The 23,319-nt window shown below is 38.0% G+C and overlaps 1 protein-coding gene across 6 annotated transcripts in view; it reads left to right on the top strand.

Moving 5' to 3' along the window:
• LOC139943761 (LLGL scribble cell polarity complex component 2-like) overlaps positions 1 to 22,967 on the top strand; it is a 99,534-nt gene extending 76,567 nt beyond the window's left edge. For 4 of the 6 annotated variants that reach the window (XM_071940546.1, XM_071940547.1, XM_071940548.1 and 1 more), the window contains 6 exons: positions 224 to 531; positions 1,897 to 2,073; positions 5,384 to 5,498; positions 6,386 to 6,399; positions 12,501 to 12,535; positions 19,557 to 22,967. In XM_071940546.1, coding sequence (XP_071796647.1) covers positions 224 to 531; positions 1,897 to 2,073; positions 5,384 to 5,498; positions 6,386 to 6,399; positions 12,501 to 12,535; positions 19,557 to 19,610 — 703 coding nt within the window. In that variant the 3' untranslated portion in view covers positions 19,611 to 22,967. The remainder of the gene's footprint in view (positions 1 to 223; positions 532 to 1,896; positions 2,074 to 5,383; positions 5,499 to 6,385; positions 6,400 to 12,500; positions 12,536 to 19,556) is intronic. The other 2 variants (XM_071940549.1, XM_071940550.1) reach the window with 2 other exon arrangements.
• The last annotated feature ends 352 nt before the right edge of the window (positions 22,968 to 23,319 follow it).

Raw genomic sequence — 23,319 nt, 5'->3', positions numbered from 1 at the left:
TTACATGAATTAAATTCAGGAAGGAATGAATGTACAGTAGTGCAACCAACATGTTGAATTGCAATATACAGTGATATACAGTGATACATAAACTAGGAATTAACTTAGAATAGAGTTTAGTATAATGTTAACATATTAGATAAACAGACAAAACTCAATCAAGTTAACAAAAACAAGAAGTCAATGTCCGTAACGATGGAACCCAACCTTCCTTTCATACCAGGTTCTCCCTATCCGCTCGTTACTTCACCGAGCCGATGTGCATGTTGGATCTGCCCGAGGGCATGCGTCCCCCTCCCCCGGAGCCCGAGCCAGAACCTGAGCCAGAACCAGAGCAAGCTGGGGAGGTAGTGGTTCCACCGGTCGATGGACACCCCATCGCTGAGGAAGCACCTGCAGCTGAGGAAGCCGCCGAGACCGAAGCAGAGCCTGCCGCTGAGCCCGCTGCTGCTGATGCTGCTGCTGCTGCTGAGCCAGAGGCTGCTGCTGCTGTTGAAGAGGAGACCGATATGGATGACCCAATGGCACAGAGTAAGTGTAGAATCCCACACATCATTGCCAGAATGCTTCTAAGGGCCTTGTCTGTCACCAGGCATGATATTCTTCCTACTTAGGTCTGTTTTCTGATTTTTTTTTAACCCACATTTGTCTCCTGCAGGGCCCAATTTCATAGAGCTGCTAAGCACAAAATCTTGCTTAGCATGAAATTTCTTCCTCGATAAAAACAGGATTACTAACCAAATTTCCACTTGTTGCATATACCTTGTTACTGGTATTCAGCTGTTGTTTGATTATCCTGAAAATCACTTGGAAATTTGGTTGGTAATCCTGTTTTTATCATGGGAGAATTTTCATGCTAAGCAAATGTTTGTGCTTAGCAGCTCTATGAAATTGGGCCCTGAAGAGTGCTGCTTCTTAAAAAAGAATTGTGCACATTGTGATTAAAGCTCTCAAAAAAGCAAACTTTATCACTGTACTCGCCAAGAACACAATGGAGAGAAGGCAAAGAAGGAAGTGTCAGTTTTAGATGGGGGAGGAAAACCCTAGAGAACTATTCAAGAGAAAACACACACAGTTAGGTCATGTAGGTAGAAACTGAAAACTCAATTCACAAAGTGCACCAGGCGTGATTTGAATTTGGTCCAAAAGGTGGAAGGCGAGGCAAGATGTCTACACTTACCAGACCCCTCATGCATCAAATACATGGGATGTGATGTCTCTGTTTTTTCACCAAAAAAAAAATCTGTTTTTTTTTCTTAAAGGCAGTGGACACTATTGGTAATTGTCAAAGACTAGCATTCACACAGTTGGTGTATCTCAATATATATGCATAAAATAACAAACCTATGAAAGTTTGAGCTCAATCGGTCATCGAACTTGCGAGATAATACTGACAAAAAAAACACCCTTGTCACACGAAGTTGTGTGCATTTAGATGGTTGATTTCGAGACCTCAAGTTCTATATCTGAGGTCTCGAAATCAAATTCTTTGAAAATTACTTCTTTCTCGAAAACGATGGCACTTCAGAGGGAGCCGTTTCTCACGATGTTTTATACCATCAACCTCTCCCCATTACTCATCCGCAAGAAAGGTTTTATGCTAATAATTATTTTGAGTAATTACCAACAGTGTCCACTGCCTTTAAAGAAAAAAAAAGGTAACAAATTTGTTTTTATTTTTGATCTTTAACTAAGGTCTAATTCATAAGAAAATGGAACACCTCAGATTGCAGAGTAGGGCTTTTAAAAACAAAGATAAATGTACATGTATGTAAGCAGACTGCCCACTCGCAAGCTTCCAGGCTTTGGGCTCACAGTTTTCTTTTCAACGACCTTTCCTATCCCTGCAAATGGCTTACTTATACTCTATCAATCTTTGTTTGTGTACTGTACCAGGCTCCCCAATGGTGATCACCACAACTGGCTCGTCCACTATGATGACTTCTAGCACCACTGTAGTCAAGACTTCAAGGACGGTCATCTCATCCAGCTCATCAGGAGGCGGTCAAGCAACTACTACTACCACACAGGAGACCTTCATCAGTAGCAGCGGAGATCACCAGACAGCTGACGGTGAGAAAATCGGGGTTAAGCATAAATGGGTCGTGGGTCAATATGAGATGTAATAATGATACTAATAATAATTTATTCTTGATATAGCGTTTTACATTAAATCTCTAAACGCTTTATATTCAGGAAGTTGCATAATACTCCAAAATCAGTAAATAAAAAATAACACATGGGGGGGGGGGGGGTCCCAACCGTCCCTGATTTTGCAGAAAGTCCCATGAACAAAAACAAGATTTTTTTTTTGTGTGTTTGAATTCCCTGATTATGGAAATATTTTGAGGTTGAATGTAGTTTTAAATATCTACCTGATTGAAAGATGCAAATATTGGTAGGTTTGGTTTTCAGTTCTCAACTTTCAAGTTCTCAAGAGAAAAGAATACTTTTTATTTATTGATTTTACCTTAAGTGATGACTGATGATCACCACTTCCATGTGTTGGTATTTTAAGGGTTGGCTGAAGTGGTCCTTTATTTAATCTCGCATTCTGTGTCAATCATTTCTCCTTCAAAATCATCCTTCAAATTGACCATTCAGAGCTGGGTGTGTATATTCGATGTGTTGTATAAAAACAGAGCTGCCAACTCGCCCTGATTGCGCAGAAAGTTCCCTGAAAATTAACCACCCTTTCCATTTGCTGATTATAAAAACCATGTCTACTTGTAGGTCAGTCCTCGTACTTGATAGAAGATTCTCCTCTTCTTGAATAGTGATTTAAAGGGAAGGTACACGTTTGGTAATTGTCAAAGACCAGTCTTCTTACTTGGTGTATCCCAACATAAGTATAAAATAACAAGCCTGTGAAAATTTGAGCTCAATTGGTCATCGAAGTTGTAAGAAAAAGATGGGAGAAAAAAACACCCTTGTTGGACGAATTTGTGTGCTTTCAGATAGGAATAAAAGACTTCTAGCTAGAAGTCTTTTATTATTTTATTGAGAAATTACCTCTTTCTCAAAATCTATGCTACTTCAGAGGGAGCTGTTTCTCACAATGTTTTATACTATCAACAGCTCTCCATTGCTCGTTACCAAGTCAGTTTTGAAGTTAATATTTGTTTTGAGTAACTACCAAATGTGTACCTTCCCTTTAATTCTTAGTTATAAATAGTAAGAATCCAGTGGCTTTGGTAATGTAGTTAGCATTGAAGTATAGGTCTATTTGGCAATGCAGCATACATAGCAACCGGAGCCTTTAAAGCCATTATACACTTTGGTGTAGAAAAAAAGAAGAAAAAAAGTTCACAGATTTACAAATAACTTACAGGGTTTACAGAAGGTAATGGTGAAAGACTTCTCTTGAAATATTATTCCATGAAATGCTTTACTTTTTGAGAAAACATTAAAACAATATCAATTCTCGATAGCGAGAATTACAAATTTATTTTGAACACATGTCATGACACGAGGAAACGTGCGGAAACAAGGGTGGGTTTTCCCGTTATTTTCTCCCGACTCCGATGACCGATTGAGCCTAAATTTTCACAGGTTTGTAATTTTATATCTATAGAAGTTGTGATACACGAAGTGTGGGCCTTGGACAATAATACTGAAAGTGTCCAATGGCTTTAATCGTACATGTTCATAATTTGGATTTTCTGGTGTGGCAGGAGATACTGCCCCCCCCCCCCATACTGTGTACAAATTTCGTCTGATAGCGCCCTCTATTGAATCATCTTCCTTCAGCCCATGTTAATTTCCCATAAGGGGGACAGAATCTCTGTGAGACAGTTTTTCCTATGACATTGGCATACTTTTAGGTTGTTACATTTTGTGAAGAGATAAGTTGTTTTGTTGTTCACAAAGATTTAAAATGTTTATTCATTCTTTTTTTTTCTTTAGAGGTGTAGTTGTCATTGATCGGAATATAGGCGTAATCAATCTATACAAATCATAGAAGTTATATACATGTAAATGTACATTTAACTAAGAAAATATTTATGACTTTTAAAATTTGCGAGTGGGTAAAATTTATGTGCAGTTTGGTTCTTTTTAAATTATATTTATCATGTTTGTATGAATTTGTTTTTAATGTAATTTAAGTCAACAATCTGCTGGCAAGCAATTTTTCAACTGACTTCCACTTTTTATTTAAAAAAAGTTCCCTAGAAAAATAACAATTAAGCGTTGATGGCAATTTCCACTTCTCAAAGTTGCATCCCATAAATATGTTCCTTGCGTTCAAAAAAGGGGTGTTTTTAAAAGAAGATTTCAGTTAATTCAGTTGTAACTTCCCCAGTTGTTTCACATTGAGATCACAAAAGACCATCCATTCATTCATGAGTAGCATTTCAGTGTCTTGTAGACGGAGGGCTAGCCTCAACATTTCTGTCATAATAAACCTGTGACGCATTCCCTTAAAAAAACAAGGTCGTTATTAACAAAAGCATGATCAAAATATCTCGACAACTCCATCTCACTTCAAACAAGTCACTGGCAACATCCATGTCATCACATCACATATCGGTTACATCCAAAATTAATTATCACGCGGTAACACTATATGTCTGTGTCCACACACAACCCGTCCGCAGTATCATTCATTCACGATCTAAATCCACGAGCGTACATGGTTGAAATGATTACTAGGTACATAACTCAATGACAGTATAAATAATAACCTCATGAAACAGGTTTGGCGAAGGCAAACCTTGGAACGGTTGACATGTTTATTATGAGGTTGACTAAACAATCCCCCCCCTGAATGTTTGCCCTAATTGTTGTAGACCCCGGTTTAGTTCCTAAAAGTAGATCAAGAAGATTCACTTACGTTTGACCGACATTAATGAAGACATTTGATTCAGGGCAAGTTTAAGGGTGCCATGCCTGTGCTGTTAATGTGAAGAAATAATCACTTTCCTCTGAAGTACTTAATTGTGGCTATGTCTGGGCATGCCGCCTCAGCATGTTTTGCATAGAGTATTCGTGGCCCAATTTCATGGCTCTGCTTACCGTTAGCACAAAATCGGTGCTTACACAACATTTGTGTGCTTTCAGACGCCTAATAAAAGGCTTCAGGTCTGAAGTCTTTTACTATTTGAGTGAGAACTTACCTCTTTCTCAAAAACGATGTTACTTCAGAGGGAGCCGTTTCTCACAATGTTTTATACTATCAACAGCTCCCCATTGCTCGTAACCAATTAAGTTTTCACGCTAACAATTAGTTTTAGTAATTACCAACGGTGTCCAGTGCCTTTTAGAATGAAAGTAGGGGGGAATATATTATGTTGGTCAAACTTTGTGTAGCTCCTTTAGAAGGTGGTTAGAGCATCATTGTACTAATCCCAACTCTAAACCCTAACCCCCTTAATAAAAACAGAACTCCATAATGAAGTGGATGAACTCCTAGCTAAGATCCCCAACATCAGCGTGAACATTGAGGGCGACACAGAGGAAAACCCCGACATCACTCTGGATGAGGTCAAAGAATACAAGTAAGTAGGCTCCCTCTATCGGGCCTTGAAGTTCAGTCTAGGAGGGGCATTTTTGGCTGGTAAGGGGCACTCAAATGAGGAGGACGAGGAACTTTTCAAAGGGCACTATCGCAAATGCCAGGACACTGCCAATTGCTATGGGTGACGGGGGTTATTTCGAGGCCTGCTTTGTGGTGTCTATCAAGAGAGGGGGAGGGGTAAGGGAAGGCAGGGAGGGAAAGGCCGTACAGGATAACTTGGTAAAGTATGTGGAGTCCATGGAGGGGAATGAGTTAGAGGACAATGCTTTGGTCTAGTACGTTGATTAAACAAACATGAAACCTGAAGCAGATTATGTGGTGTCATTCACAGAGGAGACGAAAGGGCACAGTGAGTAGTAGACTCGGTGGGGAGGGGAAAGAAGGGCGTAAGGTGCATACTCTGGGGAGAGCTTGTCTAGGGGAGGGAGTTCGGTTGATGAATAGGGTGAGAACATTTTCAACTGAGAGGTGGCGTATACAAGGAAGGGTGAGGTACAGGTTTGGTGCAGGGCATCGGGTCAGAAGGGACCATGTTACTTAACCTTCCAGCCTCGGTTTGGTTTACAGAAGGTTGAATGAGGGAGACTGGATGCCAGCCAGCATAAGATGCACATGATACTGTTAGGGTTAGGCCCTCTTTTCTGAAGGTTAAAAGGTTTTTCATTGGTCAATCCTGTCCGCAGTGCATACAAACTTGTGGGTGTTGATGTGTTTTATTATCGTTTTACCTCGTTTAAAGATGGCAATGTATAAAGGTCTATGGTGTAACTTCAAAGGACCAAATAACATGTATTTATATCTCAGATTCTTTCATTCATGAAATCTTGAAGTTAATGGTTCGTTCATTTTTTCATTTTTTCTTCACAGCAAAGACGACCAAGGTAAGCCCATGCTTCCTTCTCATTTCATTCCACTCACACTCACACATAACTGACACAATCTCATCTTACTCCTCACCACAGAGAATTACTAAATGTTCCGAGAGTTTGCTAAAACTGGGTGGTCAGGAACAAGTTACTCAAAGTTTAAAATTTTTTTGGGGCAAGATATTCTTCCTTTTTAAGTCTGTTTTTCGTTTTTGTTTTGCCCTTGGAAAAAGCTGAAAAATTGTTATATGGCCTGACAAGTCTTATACAGTATACACTGTGTGTACATGTAGGTCATCCCTTGCAATACTTGTGATAAAATTGTCCTACTCTTTTTTTCAAGGACCAAATATCATGGCTATTTTTTTTTTCAGTAGAGTGTACATTGTGTAAGTCGTGGTTTTGAGGGTTTCCACCTGTTAATCACCTTTGGTTTTGCTGTGGATATCTTTTGCCACAAGTAAAGTACAATATTTGCCCGATTTTTATCGGGCAACTGTGAGCAGCGTTCTCCCGTTACATAGTTCCACTTTGCATATGCCAGGTAAAGGCAGTGGACACTAATGGTACTTTAAATAATTAATTATTAGCATAAAACCTTATTTGGTTGTGAGTTATGGGGAGCTGTTGATAGTACAAAACACTGTGAGAAATAGCTCCCTCTAAAGTAACATAGTTTTTGAGAAAGAAGTTATTTTCTACGAATTTGATTTTGAGACCTCAGATTTAGAATTTGAGGTCTCAAAATCAAGCATCTGAAAGCACACAACTTCGTCTGACAAGTGTGTTTTTTTCTTTCATTATTATCTCACTTCTACGACCAATTGAGCTCAAACTTTCACAGGTGTCTTATTTTATGTATATGTTGAGATACACCAAGTGAGAAGACTGGTCTTTGACAGTTACCAATAGTGTCCACTGTCTTTGCAAACACCTGGGGACCAGTTCAAATCCTCTCCAAGTGGTCCGGCTGGCTTGTTCAGTCTTGAAAAGTATCTCTATTTTATTTGAGATATGGACAAGTGAAGAAGTTGATGGACTAGTAAAATGCCAAGCTAACTGTCCCTGCTGGTTGGTCATTGAATACATTAAGAGCACACTTTGACTAGCACTTCCAAGTCGGTACTAGAAAAGAATGGTCGTCTTTTTAGCGTGTGTTAATGGAGTAGTGGGATGTCTTATTTTGGAGTTTGTGTTTTCTTTCATTTAAGAATCTTATCCCCTGTGACTTGAAGCAATACAAGCAAAATATGACCATAGGATCATACCAACCCTTATTTAGATTAGAAAAAAAGGCAAATTAGGACAAAGAATAGGGTTGGAGGCCTTCTGCTTTGTATTTGAAAAGGTAAGAGCACTGAGGCATTTTCTCTTTGGTAAAGGGCACCCTAGGAGGACATTGTAAGTTCCTACAGGATTTCAAGGGCACCAAGGCATGGGGGCAAACGCCTTCATTGCCTCCGTGAAGTTTGGTAGTCATACAAAATTGAAAATGATGTTTCAACCTTGAAGTTAAAGTATTAAATCTCCATACCAAGCCTCCAAAGAAATACATCCTTGACAAAACAGTTGGTTGTCTTGTGGTTCTTTTTAGTCTCTTAAAATATTGAAGATGTATGGTACTTTCAATTTAATGGCTCGTTACTATGGTAATCCCATTTAGGTCAGATCTGCATAGCATGCTTAACCTTAAGTGGAAGTCATTTTAAGGGTAGTTTCTTTATTTTTTTCCTATCATTTTGGAGATAAATAGTCCCCATTTTTCCTGACTCAAAATTAATGGTTCCTCTAAAGATGAGAAAAATCGCTATTTGTTATCTATGTACAGTGGAAGGTTTTTTCCCTTCCTCGTCTGGAAATTAGCAGATTTTGATGTCTTTTGCGTTTTTTTTTTTCTAGTCTTTCAGTCCCAAATCCTTTTATATGCAGTTGCCAATGTGGAGGATTCAAAAGGACTGGGGCCATTAATTGTTTGCTTATCACTAGGTCAGGCATTCAAGTCTTAACCAAGTCAAAACAGTTTCATGTCGAGTGGCATTGGAGAAAAGAATAATGGAGCATTGAGGCAACATGCTAAAAAATAAATATATATATAAATATATACACTCTTGAAAGCCACTGGCGCCCTTGGTAATTGTCAAAGACCAGTCTTCTCACTTGGTGTATCTCAACATATGCACAAAGTAGCAAACCTGGTAAAATTTTAACTCAATTGGTCGTTGAAAGTGCGAGAGAACAATGGAAGAAAAAAAACACGCTTGTCGCACAAGTTGTGTGCTTTCAGATGTCTTGACTTTAAAACCTCAGCTGACGTCTTGAATTCAATTCAAATATTTTAGTGAGTAATTACTTATATTCTCAAAAACTACATTACATCAGAGGGAGCCGTTTCACTCACAATGTTTTAAATCATAAACAGCTCTCCAGTGGAGTAAGTTTTTATGCAATTATTTTGAGTAATTACCAATGGTTCCAGTGCCTTTAAGAATATATATTAGGAGTCAAAGATATTTGTTTACCAAGGAGAAAAACGCTTAACTTCAGGAAATTACAACAAATCCTCAAGACATTTAAAATTGACTTGATGGGAAAAGCATACTTATTACTTGTATGCAAGTTGGGGTTTGACATGGTTGAATAGAAATTAATATTTAAGGTTAGTTGTAGGATCAGCAGAGGTTTTTTAAACAATTTAGATTTGCAGAAGGGAATGAAAGGAGGCCGGATAAATACTATCCAGCCTCTGTTTGCCTTGATTTAATTTCCAATCTCTCTTTTTATTTATAGGTTTTTTTTTTTTTTTTTAAGTAATGCCTCAAAAATAATATTGAAGAAGTTGTGTGTTGGTCTAAATTCACCCAATGAAATATTCGGGAAGCAAAGTGGAAAATATCACCTTCTAGAATGGCAAATGTTTTCAAATTGTTTTGGGGTTTTTCAAAATGGACTCTTGGGGCGGGGCAGAGACGTATATTTAGAGAATTGCGACAACTTGCAATTTGAAGCTAATTTGGTTCAAAATAAAATGCATGTGCAAATAGAGGGTGCCAGCATACTAGTCTGCCCATTGGGTTGTGCTGCATTTGGACCAAAACATTGTGTCCAGCAACCACGTGGTCAAATAACTATTCTCCACTTACTTGCAAGCGCCGAATTGCTGTGCTAGCTGTGTAAGGTTATAATGCCTAGGAACATAAGTGCGCAGAAGCTAAAATTCCCAGCTAACCAGTAAAATCTCCTTGACATAAGCGCGGAATTCCCTGCTTCCGGAAGCGCCGATTCTTTGCTTACGGTAAGCAGAGCCATGAAATTGGGCCTGATCACTTTGTGTTGCAACTCTTTGAATAAACGGCTCTGGGGTGAGGGGCACCAAGTATACAGTGCTCTGTATTGCACATCGGTTGAAAGGTAAAACCAAAGTATATTTTATTTATGAAATTGGGTGTGATCTCCATTAAGTGCAGCTCCTAATTAAGAGATATTTCTGTAGTGTTCCAAAGACCTCCATTTAACGCCTCACCTTACTGTAATTCTCCAGGGGTGGACTTCACAAAGAGCTAAGACTAGTCTTGTATCGAGTTAGGACGAGTTACTCGTCTGAATTTAAGACTAGCATTAAGTTTTTAATATCTCATAGGACTAGTCCTAACTCTTTGTGAAATCGACACCGGGTGCATGTAACACATACCAACTACTCCAATCTCATTTAATCTGATTCACCACATAATTATACGTAACCAATTCAAATGTAACCTGCATGGTGATCTAACATCAAACATTGATAACAAACAAACAGCTAGTAGTGACAGTTGATGACAGACAAACAACACTAAGATCCAGTCGTTTCACTTTTGGGTAGTTACGCAAAGGTGTTCATTTTATATTTTATTTTAGATTTTAATTCTTCGGAAAATTCAATCATTATAAAAACAAGCAGAAGCCATCCAGGGAAAGGCAAAAGTAAAAAAAAACTGTCATCCAAAAAGATGTGCCCTCTCAGACCTTGCTCATAAAAAGATAACAAATTAATATTGTTATGAAAATTTAAACAAGAGATGGCAAGTAAAAGTAAAACACAAACAATATATACAAGAACCACCGTATTAAATCTAATGCCCCCTACATGTATTTGTCTCGATGGACGGCTATGTTGAAAACAAATGGCAGTTTTTGGTATTTTCAAGACTTGACCTGAAATGACAGCTTAAATTGAGGCTAGATATGTCAATGAGTATTCTTAAGCTGTAGCCATAGCCCTAGCCACAATTTATTTTCTACACAATATAACCATACGGTATTTAAAAGCTGAGGTTCTACTAGTGTTGAACTAGCATTTAGTGCATGGCAATACCTTAATTGGCAATAAGCTTTTAGCTTAATCCATTTTCATTGTAAATGAGCAACAACACAAATCTTAAGATTCGATGCCTTGAATTGGCAGGAAAAGTTTTTAAAACGTTTGATCATTCATATTCTTTCTACTTTAGTTTGATATCAATTTCATTTCTTTTTGCTGGTAGAAAATCAGACAAATTTTGGTTAAATATCCTGAAAAGTGTCCATTGAAGCGTGTACCATTATTTACTTGTACGTGAAGTTGAGCCCTAGTGACTGGATAAAGTAGTCCTACTTTTCTGCAAGGACCAAACATCATGCTTGCTGATGATACTTTTGTGTGGTAGTGTCTTTGAGACAAAATGGAACGTTGTTTGATCCCACTATTGGGAATTTCTTAATGCATGCACATTTTCTTCGTCATCACTCAAGTGTGACTCATTCTGATTCATTAATCTAAATTGTAGATTTTACACTTAACTTGAATCTTAAATCTGTGTTTAATGAACATTTTAGTTGTACAGTTATGGTAAACAGAACATTATGTTTGACTGCTCATCTAGAAGTTTACTGCTAAGGGATGTGTGTGATTTGAAGTCAAGTGCGTTCAACTTCAGTCACAAGTCGCTGCCTATACACCAGCTTATGGTGTCACAATTCCTTGAATTAGGAAAGAGGCTTACAACTTTGACGACATGGTTCATTTATTGTACAAGCTGTTGCCATAGAGAAACATGTATCCTTAAGTCATTTTTCCAGGAGCTGGGTAATGCTTTGGGAATTAATCTGTGTGTGGTCAAGAGCGGGAACTGGGTGTTTGTTCTTACGAGGTATCCCTGTAAATGTTTGATCTTGTCTGTTTCCCCATCGCCCCCCTCTTTGGGGGCGCTGTTAAAAAATGTGTATGTTGATTTGATTTGCGATGCTTTGTGGTATGTTGTCATGAGCTCTATGTGTTTAGTGTGGTGTAGGAGCGACAAATTACGCATTAAAAAAAAACCCGGTCTGTCATTTGCAGTGAACATTTTTTAAAACTTCAGTGATCTTGTCGCTTTCTTATGAAACTGAGGACAAATACCTCAAGCCCTTTTCGTGCTACTCTATTCCCTCGAGGCAACCGGGGGGGGGGGGGGGGGGGGGGGGAATGGCTTACATACCTCTGCTCTAATGTAGGGGTAAGCGGTATAAAACCCTAGGGTATTCTTGAAATGTGCAACCGGAACCGCGGTGAAATCTGGACCTAGAAGGGTAGACTGAAAGTGCGCTGGGGTAACCGTGGTGTTAAAAACGCCCAGGGCTGAATAACAAGGGGATAAGAGATGCAGTGTGAAAATGGCTTATGGGGCAGACCACAGGTTGCACAACAAACTATGAAACGTTTGACTGTCTGGTAAACAGAAAGGTTGTGATGAGGTCCCCTTGGCCTCGGACTACAACATTCAGACTGGTGGGTGTGAATGAACCAGTTCCATCACCTGCTCGGTCATATTATCATGAAATATCAATAAAATGGCTCACCCGGCATGGAGAAAAAAAGAAAGGAAAACAAATACAATCAAAATCTGTGCCTTCATGCTATCGTCAAGTCTCCTGAAATGTGAGGATGGCAATGAAATTAAAGATTTAAAAAATCTGCAACTAACCTTGTCCTTGTACCCAACTGCAGGGGTATACATAATTTGACAGTCCTGGTAAACCAGTTTGCGTTATCTGTCCTCCTGATGTCTGTTATTGATTCTTCTATGTACATATATACACCCTGTGTCTTTGTTTGTCAGCAGCCGGTGACGTGAATTCTGCCAACAATGCAGCTGAGGTAACTGACCAGGTTTAGACTAGTCCCCCTCCCCCAAACCCATCTTCCCTCGCCCCCTTTCCTGGCCCCCTTTCCTGGCTTGCACCCTTCCCTCGGCCCCTTTCTCTCCCACAAAACAAAACACTTAGGGATGTTGTACTTCAGTTACCTGCTGTAGAATGCTATAGATTAGTATAGGTTTTTTTTTTTTTGCTGTAGTGCTTTACATTAATGTGTTTAGTGCAAGGGGCTAGTTCAGTGACCATCCGAGTGTTTAGAATGCAGTCTGTTTCAAAGTTTAGTGTAAACATTGGGGAGAAGAAGACTAGTCTAATCTCGGGTACTAGTCTTAAGTTTTTAACAACTCCTTGTCTCATTACAAGTCCTAAGTTAGGACTATCTTTGTGAGATTGACCCTCCTTGTACCTTTGAAATGTTGCAATAATGTCTACCCTTGGAACTTATGCACGCTTAACTCAAATTCAAAGGGACCTCAGACATCAGTGGGGGGGTAATACTTTTGTAAAAGAGACTAGTGGGTAATGTTATGAATAGTTTTGGCCGTGTCGGAATTAGCTGCTATGGCTAGATTTCCGCGACATCGTGCATTGAAGTAACAGATGCCCTTAGCAACACACATAGCAACAGCCGTAGCCGCCAATACGCCTCTCTTAATATTTATGCGTGATGTCATAATTCTTACCCAAAATGAGACTATGGACGCAAGTCCGGCATCACTTGCAGTGGCTGCGCCCATCACATTGTTTTGGGTTAGCATTGTGGCGTACCTCATGCATAAAATATCAAGAGAGGCGTATTCAGATACAGCCTAACCCTGGTTGTTGATGTATGAGTTGAGATACTAAACTGAGCAAGCCCCAGTGTGTGCACAGACTTCATAGCTTTGACTTGCTTGCTTTGTAGTCAAGTAGAGACAGCTCCTTCCTTGGGTGTCATCGGTAAACTGAAGTACAACTACCTTGGTGTTGGTTTTCAAGACCGGTCGATTTTCCGTTTCACACAGTGTTTAAAACTGTGTGGTACGGGAGTTTTGCAGACTCCATAGTTATGCCCCCTCCCTCCTCCAAAAGAAAAACAAAAAGATAAGGGAGTGAAAATAAAAGATTCGTATTTTCCCGCTATTACACTTTCTTCAAGAGCTGACTTGAATTTTGAGCTTGGTGTGCTTTTGTGTGGAGTCAAACCTAAAGTAGCCTAGCTTAGCCTAGCCTAGCCTAGCCTAGCTTAGCTGCCAGACTTTTGCTAGACCATCCGCTCCATCTTGTGATTGTGTGCATTGTTTGTGTATCTGTTGGTGGTTTGGACATCCAGGGTATTCATGGACAACAAACAAATAATACAGTGACATAAAAGGCATACAAAATGTACGTAGATTTTTGCGTTTCTAGTTAACGGCAAAACACAGCAAAACTGCAGCTTCTTTTATGCATAACACTCTCTCTAAATCAAGTTACTCGTAAAGCATTTGTGAAAAAGACAAAAGTGTGTTTACTGACTCGGAATCAAGATAAAGTACAACATTGTTAATTAGTGGCCAGTTCGCTACTGCTAAGAGCCCCTTTCACACATAGCAATTTAGCAAGGGTCCCTTGCTAAATTGTAGCATGGTTGTAAAATCTTACAAAATGTACCTTGTGTAAAAGGACAAAAATTTGTTCTACTGTCCAAGTTCTCTCGTAAATTCTTGTCAAACATTGCTACATTTTACAACCATGCTAAAATTAAGCAAGGCACCCTTGCTAAATTGGTCTCTTGTGAATAGTGTATCAAGATAACGTACAACATTGGTAATGTTGGCCAAGCTAATGCTGCTAATATGTTTATTACATTTTCATCTAGATAAGGTACAACATTTTTAAAATTCACAAATTGCTGCTGTTACTCTACTGTATTATCAGCGAGTATTGCAAAAGGCTCCTTGCTTCTTGCTGGTTTCTTTAGTCTAAAGCTCAACAGAAAGACCCTGAATGTTGTCCATGAAGACCCTGTAAGCTTTTGACTGCATGGTGTGAGGGCCAAAAGTGCTGACTCATAGTCATCATGTGTAGAGTGTAGTTGCGCTTGCTTGGCATGGGTGTTAAAGACACTGGACACTATTGGTAATTGTCAAAGACCAGTCTTCTCACCTGCTGTATCTCAACATATGCATAAAATAACAAACCTGTGAAAATCTGAGCTCAATCGGTCGTCGAAGTTGCGAGATAATAATGAGAGGAAAAAACACCCTTGTCACACGGAGTTGTGTGCTTTCAGATGCTTGATTTCGAGACCTCAAATTCTAAATCTGAGGTCTCAAAATCAAATTCGTGGAAAATTACTTCTCTCTCGAAAACTACTCCACTTTAGAGGAAGCCGTTTCTCACAATGTTTAATACTACCAACCTCTCCCCATTACTCATTACCAAGTGAGGTTTTATGCTCATAAATATTTGGAGTAATTACCAATAGTGTCCACTGGCTTTAAATGTACCTTCTCAAAGTGAAAGGGTCTGTACACCATTGGGAAAGAATCAAAATGTGTCCTTTGAAAATACATTTCATACAAGATAGGAAGTCAAGGTGCCACACTAACATCCTGGGATGTCATTCCAGCTTGAATGACTTCAGTGTTTTTAAAATGTGTACAAATAAATCGGGATCTGCCCTTGCTGTTTTTGTGAAAGGATTTTGACAAGAAAAATAAACATCCATTTTTCCAGAGTATGTTAACTGCTAATTGACAAAAATGTATCTAAAAAAAATTACAAATGCCTGATGTTTCAACCCTAATAGATTTTTTCTCAAATGCTAAAACAAAAATTCCGAAACATGTGTGTCTGAAGCCACACAAAGATGTTGCCAAAAAATGTCTCGGTGGTACACACAAATCTATCGCATCGTTGACATAATTACAGAGAAAATCTCTTGTGTGTGCTTCAATGCTAATACAAAATCAAGATAAGACAGTTTGGACCGATGAGGAAATTTAGATTTCAATAAATACGCACTTTATGGACATGTTTTGATTTGACTCAAGGTGTAGAGTTCCTTCAACTTCCAGTGTGTATTTATTTAGTCAGGGGCTGTTTTCTATGCAAGGATTAAAGGGACGTTGAGAAAAAAATAAAAGAAAGTCATAATTATGACATTTATGTGTTTTGAGGAATTGCATGGTGAGGGATCAATATATATTTGGTTTGCGGTAACACCATGTGTGTATCTACTTGCCAGGTAGAGCTTGTTCTTTAGAGAACTGTCTTGCATATATTCTACTATCGCAAAGTAGATGTTTCGGACTGTTCGGGAGTAGAATATATAGCAAGACAGTTCTCTAAAGAACAAACTCTACCTGGCAAGTAGATGCACACATGGTGTTACTGCAAACCAAATATGATATTTATCTCATAAATTACGAGTTGGCATTAAGACATGTTTGACCTTGTGTCATTTAAGTCATATTAATGAGATAAACATAGGTCATATTTATGACGATTTGTACTAAGTCAAGTCATAACTATCAGATGTAAGTCATAATTATAACTGATATTTTCTTTCTCCTAATGTCCCTTTAATACTTCCATTGTTTTCTTAATAACAATAGCTACATAACTTTAAAGGCGTACACTGTAGTGAACAGTTTCTTTAGTCATGTTTTTTTCATAGCATTTTGTTTAAAGATCTTGAAGTAGTTTTTAATTTAACTTTTTGTTACTTTAAATTAATAATAAAAAAAATCTTGTGTACATGTTGGCTTAACTGAAGTAAGGATTTTGTTTTCTTAGTGACGTTAAAAAAAAATTGAAAACTTCTATGCACATTTTTATTTTATTTTTTACATAACATAAGGTTTTCATTCCTCTTACAAGAACGGAAGTTTTCATTTACATGTTGCAGAAAATAGTTTGATAACTTAGTTTATATTTGTTACGTTTTATTATAAGCATGGTTTTACCTGCATAAGAAAGTATTGTCCCTTTACACTAACCAATTTTACCTCTTTCATGTTTTCTTGCATCTGTGGCAAACGTAACATGTAAGTCGACTTATAAGTACCATAGTGGTCTGTTAAGGAGAAGTTTCTATACATGAATATTTACCATAGTATAAATATAGAATATCCAAGTTTGTTACCCCAAAAGAGCAACACACGAAAAGGCTCTCTTGAATAAAGGCTTTGGCTGTTCCTAAGGGTTTTTCTAAGGGCTGCCTGCCTATGCTTCAATGCATAGGTTACCGACCAAAACTACTATGCCACATGTACAATTTGTGAGCAGTATCCAGCTCATTTCTGCTAAGCAGAAAATTGTTAAGCAATATTTTCTACTTGAACAGCTCTATGAAATTGGCCCCAATGTCTGCTCCAATATACGTTCTTTAGTGACTGATTGCAGTAAGCGTCTTAATCCGTGCATTTTGGTTGTGGGGAAGGAGGTCATTTATAAAAGAGCTTGCAAATTACGAGTGTCAATTTGCAGGCAAATAACACACATCGCTTATTATTGAGGTAGTACATGTATGTTTACATATTTCCTCAGCTGACACCACTTGTAATATCAAATTTACCAGCGTCTTAAACTTGATCATTTGTAAACAAAGTACAAGGTACATACTATGAGTGTTCTTGAGTTATCTTGCAAATTTGTTTTGAAGTCATAATGATACCTAAGTCAATTGAGATTCCACGAGCCTGGTGTACGTTTCATTTCGATAAACCTTCTCGTAGAAACAGAGTGGTGTTCAATCATCGAGATATTCTGATCATTTATCAACAAAATTAAGAATTTGTAAATAAAATGATGATTTCTTTGGAGGGGTTACAAATGCGAGAACGTGTTTAAAATAAAAGTGACCACACGGTTGCTGTGAGTGCTATTTCTACTTGTTTATTCGGCCAACTATATAGTCACGCTACAGTTTTGCTTTGTTTTTGAAGAAAGAAAATTATCCAAGAGTCAATGTTTTGTTTGTCTCAAAATCTGATTTTAGTCAAGCCACCGAGTTTGTGGCCTGATCTTTCGGCCCCCAGAAGATTCTTTCTCTAAGGCTAAATGACAACACAAAAGTGGTATTACAAAAGCAGTCAAGTAGAAGAATAGCACACAGAGAAATTATCCACCAGTCAGTGCTTTGTTTGTCTCAAATCAGTGAATCAATCAATTTGATTAATATCGCTAACAAGTAGTTAGTGGCCTGAAGTTTCCACCCAGTAGAGTTTTTCTTGAATGACAAAACACAACAAATGTAAACAGGTAAACTGGTGTAGCAAAAGCAGTCAAGTGAAAATAGATGATATGCAAGAAAGGACACAGAGAAAGCAAGCGATGAACCAAGAGGAGGGTAACAAAAGGGGCTGGAGTTTGGGTGAAGGGGTTTGTTTTGACCACTAGGGAAACACAAAAGACAAAGTAAATGATGGGAAGAGGGAGAGAAAACTAATTAATTTGTTAATGAGGCAGACTAAATGGGGGATATCGTGTGTTAAAAAGGAGAGGGCAGTGACAAAACACTAATAATTTCCTTCCTTGATGTTTAGACCATGTGGTTGAATGGTCTAAAGACGCCTGATCCACAGTTTCTCCCTAATTGGACAAAAACTTTCTCTGTGGTTAAATAGTGCCTAAAAGCCCTGTAAAAATCATGTCAAAAATCAACCATTCGACTAATTGATTAATATTTATCGGTTAGTAACTCTAAGTGTTTTGCTTTTCATTAATGTATGATTTAAAGAGTTTTTTGGGGTCCTGCCAAAAATAACTAAAGTGGCAGCCGAGGTGGGATTTGAAAGGTTAAAAATATTTATTTATTTTTGTAAATGGAATAAAATAGATTATCCAAATTACCAATTGACTGTATGCCATACAGCAGGTAGCCTAGGGAGTTCACAATAATCAGATACGTCCCCAGCTTACTAAAATAAACTGATAGTAATAGTATTACATATTATGTAGGGATGATACAACATTAATCATAATTTCTTGTTTCCTTATAAATAATAATAATATAACAATCATTGTTTCATTTGCTGACTCAGTAGTTTGGGTTTCCAGGGGGCGGGGTCCACCCTTGGTAGCAAGATGTTTTTGAGGGGATTATTTTCCTCTAACCCTCCCCCTCAAAGACACTCTTCATCTACCTTCAAGTTTGAATGTTGAATTGCTCGTTGGAACTTAACCGCTTTTTACTAACGCACTAACTTGTGTGGTATTGATGCCGTAACTAACATGCCGTATCCTTCCTCCCAAATAGCTCTGTAGCTACCATCCTATCAAACACTAACCACACAAAGTGCCATTATCAAGAATCTTTCGGATATTGTTTTGTTTGAACTCTTGGGACCGGGGTGTTGCAATCCAATCGAAGAAACCTCGGCCCATTCACAGAAAGAGAATTATTTCCAGCTACCTCACACTTACGTTTACAAAGTAAAACTTAAGGTGTCTGCTGATTTGAAATCAGTCATGTGCTCATGGACTCTCTCGGGGAAACAATCTTGCAGTGTGGTTTTCAACGCCACAGCGCACTAAGTTCGCTTTTGTTGTACAAATCCCATGTGATCCACGATTGATCGGCCGAAGTGATCCAATTGTTGTTGATCACAGATGTATATTTCCTGGTTGTTAACTTGTATTGAGTTGAGGCTTAATGGGACGTAGTAGCTCCTATCAACTGCAGGATTTAAGTGGTGTACCTTTTAAAAATTCAAGGTCGGTACGACTCCGGGTTTTTTCTAAAACCTCCAGGGAGCAGTATCCGACGAATTCTTCCTCGCAATTGAGATGGTTCATGGTCGAGTGGTTCGGTTGTTTAATGAACCATCGATGTACTTGTAATCACTTTCCAAATACTGAAACATATCAATTTTCTAATGACATGGGATTTCTACTGAAGGCTGAACTTACTACCTTTTGGAGAAAGTTTTGGAGGGAGAGAATAAAAAACGGGGGGAAACTTTCAAGATGTAGCTGAGAGTATTTTTTTTATGTTGTGAAATTCTTTTTAATCAAGTATGGATTTTTTTTTCTCTTTTCTTTATTATCTTTAGAGTCATGAAGGAAAAGGAGTGGTAGAATTACAGATAACGGAGGAAACTGACTGAGGTGGAACTGCCTGTTTGTTGTTTCAAGTCAAGAATTTCCACGTCGTCGTCATCTTGGCACAGCGTCTTTTAGTTTAGCGACATTTGAGTATACAACTTTTTCAATTAAATTTTTCTTTTGTTTTAAAACTTACTGAAAGTACTGTTACATTATTTGGTAGAAATTGCAATTGTCAAACAATAAGAAATATTCCTTCAGAGTTGAGATGGGATTTAAATTGAAGCAAGCAATTAGCTTTAGATGGAAGCAGAACATGTAGAGTGTTGGACTGAAATCAGTCAGGGAGTGAAATAACAATCAATTGCGAGATTGTTAAGATTTGAGGATGCTTTTATGAAAAGCGGTTTGTTCTAGTACTATTGGCTTTAAAAAGCTTAAGTTTCCGCACTGGGTTTAGCTTGAATGTGTGGTTATGGCGAAACGTTTTAAACAGCTGTAACAGCAGAGTTAAAAATAAATAAAAAAAACAGACTACAGCCAGCGGTTGATCTGTAGGACCAAAGAATTGGATTCGAAATTTGATTTTCCATTTTCTATTTTCCAGAATTAGGTCATGTGATTTAAAATGAGAAGGAGTTTTTGGGGGTTATGACTGGATTGGTGTTTAAAATTTAAATGAATTTTTGACTGGATTTAAATTTTCTTGCTTGTGATCATGTTTATGGTCAACTTGTTTACCCGAAAATGAAACTGTGAATTAAAAAAAAAAACCTCTATCTTGGTTAATGAAATTGAAAAGAAAATAAAAGATTGTAGTACTTGTTTCAAATTTTTGCTATTTCAGTCATCGTTGTGCTTGTGTTTAAGAAAGAAAAAAAAAAAAAAAGGGGGGAGGGGAAAAGAGGTGAAGAAGAATAGTGTGACTTTGTCTGGGATTGAAGTCTGCCTTTCTATTTGTGACTCAAAGTGTAGCTGTAGATGTAGTCAAACTAAATGTTATAAGTACATTTCTTCATGGTCTTGTATGAACTATTCTTAAATAAATAAATAAAAAGAAATCGGGGGGCCAATTTTGTTTTTTCCTTTTTCACAAGGCGATTTTTTATTGATAACCCATTCCTGGCTTTCATGTGCAGATGTTTGAATATTTAGAGAACTGCACATTTTTCTTGAGATTTTTTTCTTCTTTTTGGGTGATTACAAATACATTCTTGACCAGATGTGATGTGAGATCATTGTGATCACGATTTTATAAACTTTTAAGATTTCAAAATGAATAACTTTTGTCTGGGTTTGGCTTTTAAGCTGACACAATACGGAGCCTCGGCTAAGTCTAGTTTAGATGTTACTGTGTAGCAATAAGGGATATGAGTGCAGTCACCCGTACCCTGCTTGTATTAGTATAGTATGGTCATAAAGAGTCGAGTATAACTTACTGTTCTCAGTGTGAAGGATGCACCTTATGCTAATTAATGTACTATAATAATTTACATTCTTTAGAGTACTTCTTTAGGATAATGATTACTTGAAAGATTCGGTAGTTTCTACAACTTGAACGATTCATTCACTGTAAGTCCTTTCATGATGTGATGAGTTCATTTTTTTTTTTTTTTTGTGAAGTGCCACTATCTTTTTTTGGATTACTCCCTTTATGTTGCCTTATGGAATGAAAACCTGTATAAAGTATGTCATTCAGAAACTAGACGGTTTGATGGGGGTTTGGTGTGGAAAGCTGTGCGTTGGGGTCGGGGAAGGGAAAGTGGTGATTATAGGGGGGTGTCCTGAATCCGATCCTAGGATCCAGTAATCGGACTCTCCCCCTGGAGTATGCGTTTTTGTATTCGTATTCATGAGAATAGGCTGGACTGAGATTTAACAATTGGACATATGTAATTATTAAATATTATGTGGTCTTGAATGTCGCAGTTTTCTGATTAGAGATTGTAGAGAAGATTGAAGAGAAGAGAAAAACCTAGTTAATCCATAGTGTAGACGAAAGAGTTGCAGTTATTCAAAGGTATTCTAAATTGGGAGCATTTGTACCCTCATTGGGATAATAGGATCCGTTTGGGGTATGTGGTTGGTGACATTGACCCTGTGAGCTTAAATATTGTGTAGACCTGGTGTCATTTGTCACTTAGAGACTGGTACCAATCGGGTACTGTATTAACCCCTTTGGTTCCTGATTGGGGTATTTCATGAATACTGGCTCTGATCGGGGTACTGTATTGACTCCTTGCACCAACGTCACAGCTACTGTTCTCAGGGCTCGTCATTTTGGGATTCAAATTGTGCGTAATTAAATGGTTATTGTGGAAACACTGTGAGGCCTAGAATGCGCACTACTCTGTATAGCACACAGGAACATCGACTCCCAAAATGGTGGAACCAAGATTATTGTGCTGACGACCTCTGGTGAATTGGGTCAATAAGATTAGCCCAAAGGGGGGTATACATTTGGTGATATTCATCCTTCGAGCATAACTAATGCAAACAAGCCCCCATCGGGTCATTAAAACCCCCTTGGAGATCAAGATTCCTGTTTGGGTGACAATATACCCCATTCGGGATAGATTGTACTGGGGACAGTATCCCGATCGAATGAACATTCAGATGAATGGCGACAAACAACTAACCAATGTATGTGCAGTAGATGATGTATACGTGTTGGCCTATATGAAATATAAATGTTCGGTAAAGCTGTAATTTTACTGTTGTATTCTTGTAGCTAATAATTAAAGCGATTTCATGTCGGGAGAAAGGTTCTTGCTTGCGCTAAACAGCAGAATCGTGTTTAGAAAAAATAAAAAAAAAATAAAAAAATCACATCTTGTTTTTTGAGACTGTCAAAATTGGCCTTATTCCTGGTTTTCTTTTTTAAAGCGCAGTGCAATTTATGCATACATATCTTTAAAATTAACACTCTTTTTTGCGTATCTTGGTAATAAAAAAAACTTAACAGCACGGTAGATTATATACTAGCAATCAGCCTGTATTATTCCACCTTTTAGATTATGGTATTCTTCAGAATAAAACTTTTATAATTTTTCATTTTATAAGCACTTTGGTAACAATGAAGCTGTACAACTAGGATTGCTCACAATGCTATCCATCACATAGTGACTAGTAACAATACACAAAACACCGTTTTTTTTGTTTTTTTTTAAGAAGCTAAAATATTCAGTGATGACATTTTGAACTGACGTTAGTTCCCTGTAGTGTTTAGGGCTTGTTTAAACCTAAAAGCAGATCATTTTTTTCTGGCTGTGTATTTGATGTACATCGGTGTGTCCGGTTATTATAAGAAATACAAAATAAAACATTCCTATGCTGTGGTGTTTAATTAATCAGGGTGGCGCAATAAAATCATTAGACACATAAAACAGCCGTGTCCTTTAAACCGGCGTCCCGGAAAACGTTGTCAGTTTGTCTCAAAGTTCTTACCAGGGTTTTGTTTGGGGGTTTTGGTTTGTTTGTTTGTTTGCTTGGGGTTTGGTTTTATTTAGGAGTCCTACTTTAAAATAATTATTTACCAATGAAGCCCCCTTTGATATGACGTCACAAGCTTAAACAGCACCCTCAATGATAATTACGCCCAATATGGGGCAGCGGGTACCCCCCCCCCCCCCACACACAAAAAAAGTTATTATTCTTTAGCACGATGTTCCTAGTGCACATTAGTAAACCGCCCCTCCCCTTGAAATCCTCTAAAGAATTCACTGAGGTAGTCTTGATTTGTAGACTAACCCCCTTGTTCTTTTCGTTAAA

Source organism: Asterias amurensis, chromosome 11 (assembly GCF_032118995.1).
Source record: "Asterias amurensis chromosome 11, ASM3211899v1".
NCBI lineage: Eukaryota > Metazoa > Echinodermata > Asteroidea > Forcipulatida > Asteriidae > Asterias > Asterias amurensis.
This window is presented reverse-complemented; position numbering and strand designations above follow the sequence as displayed.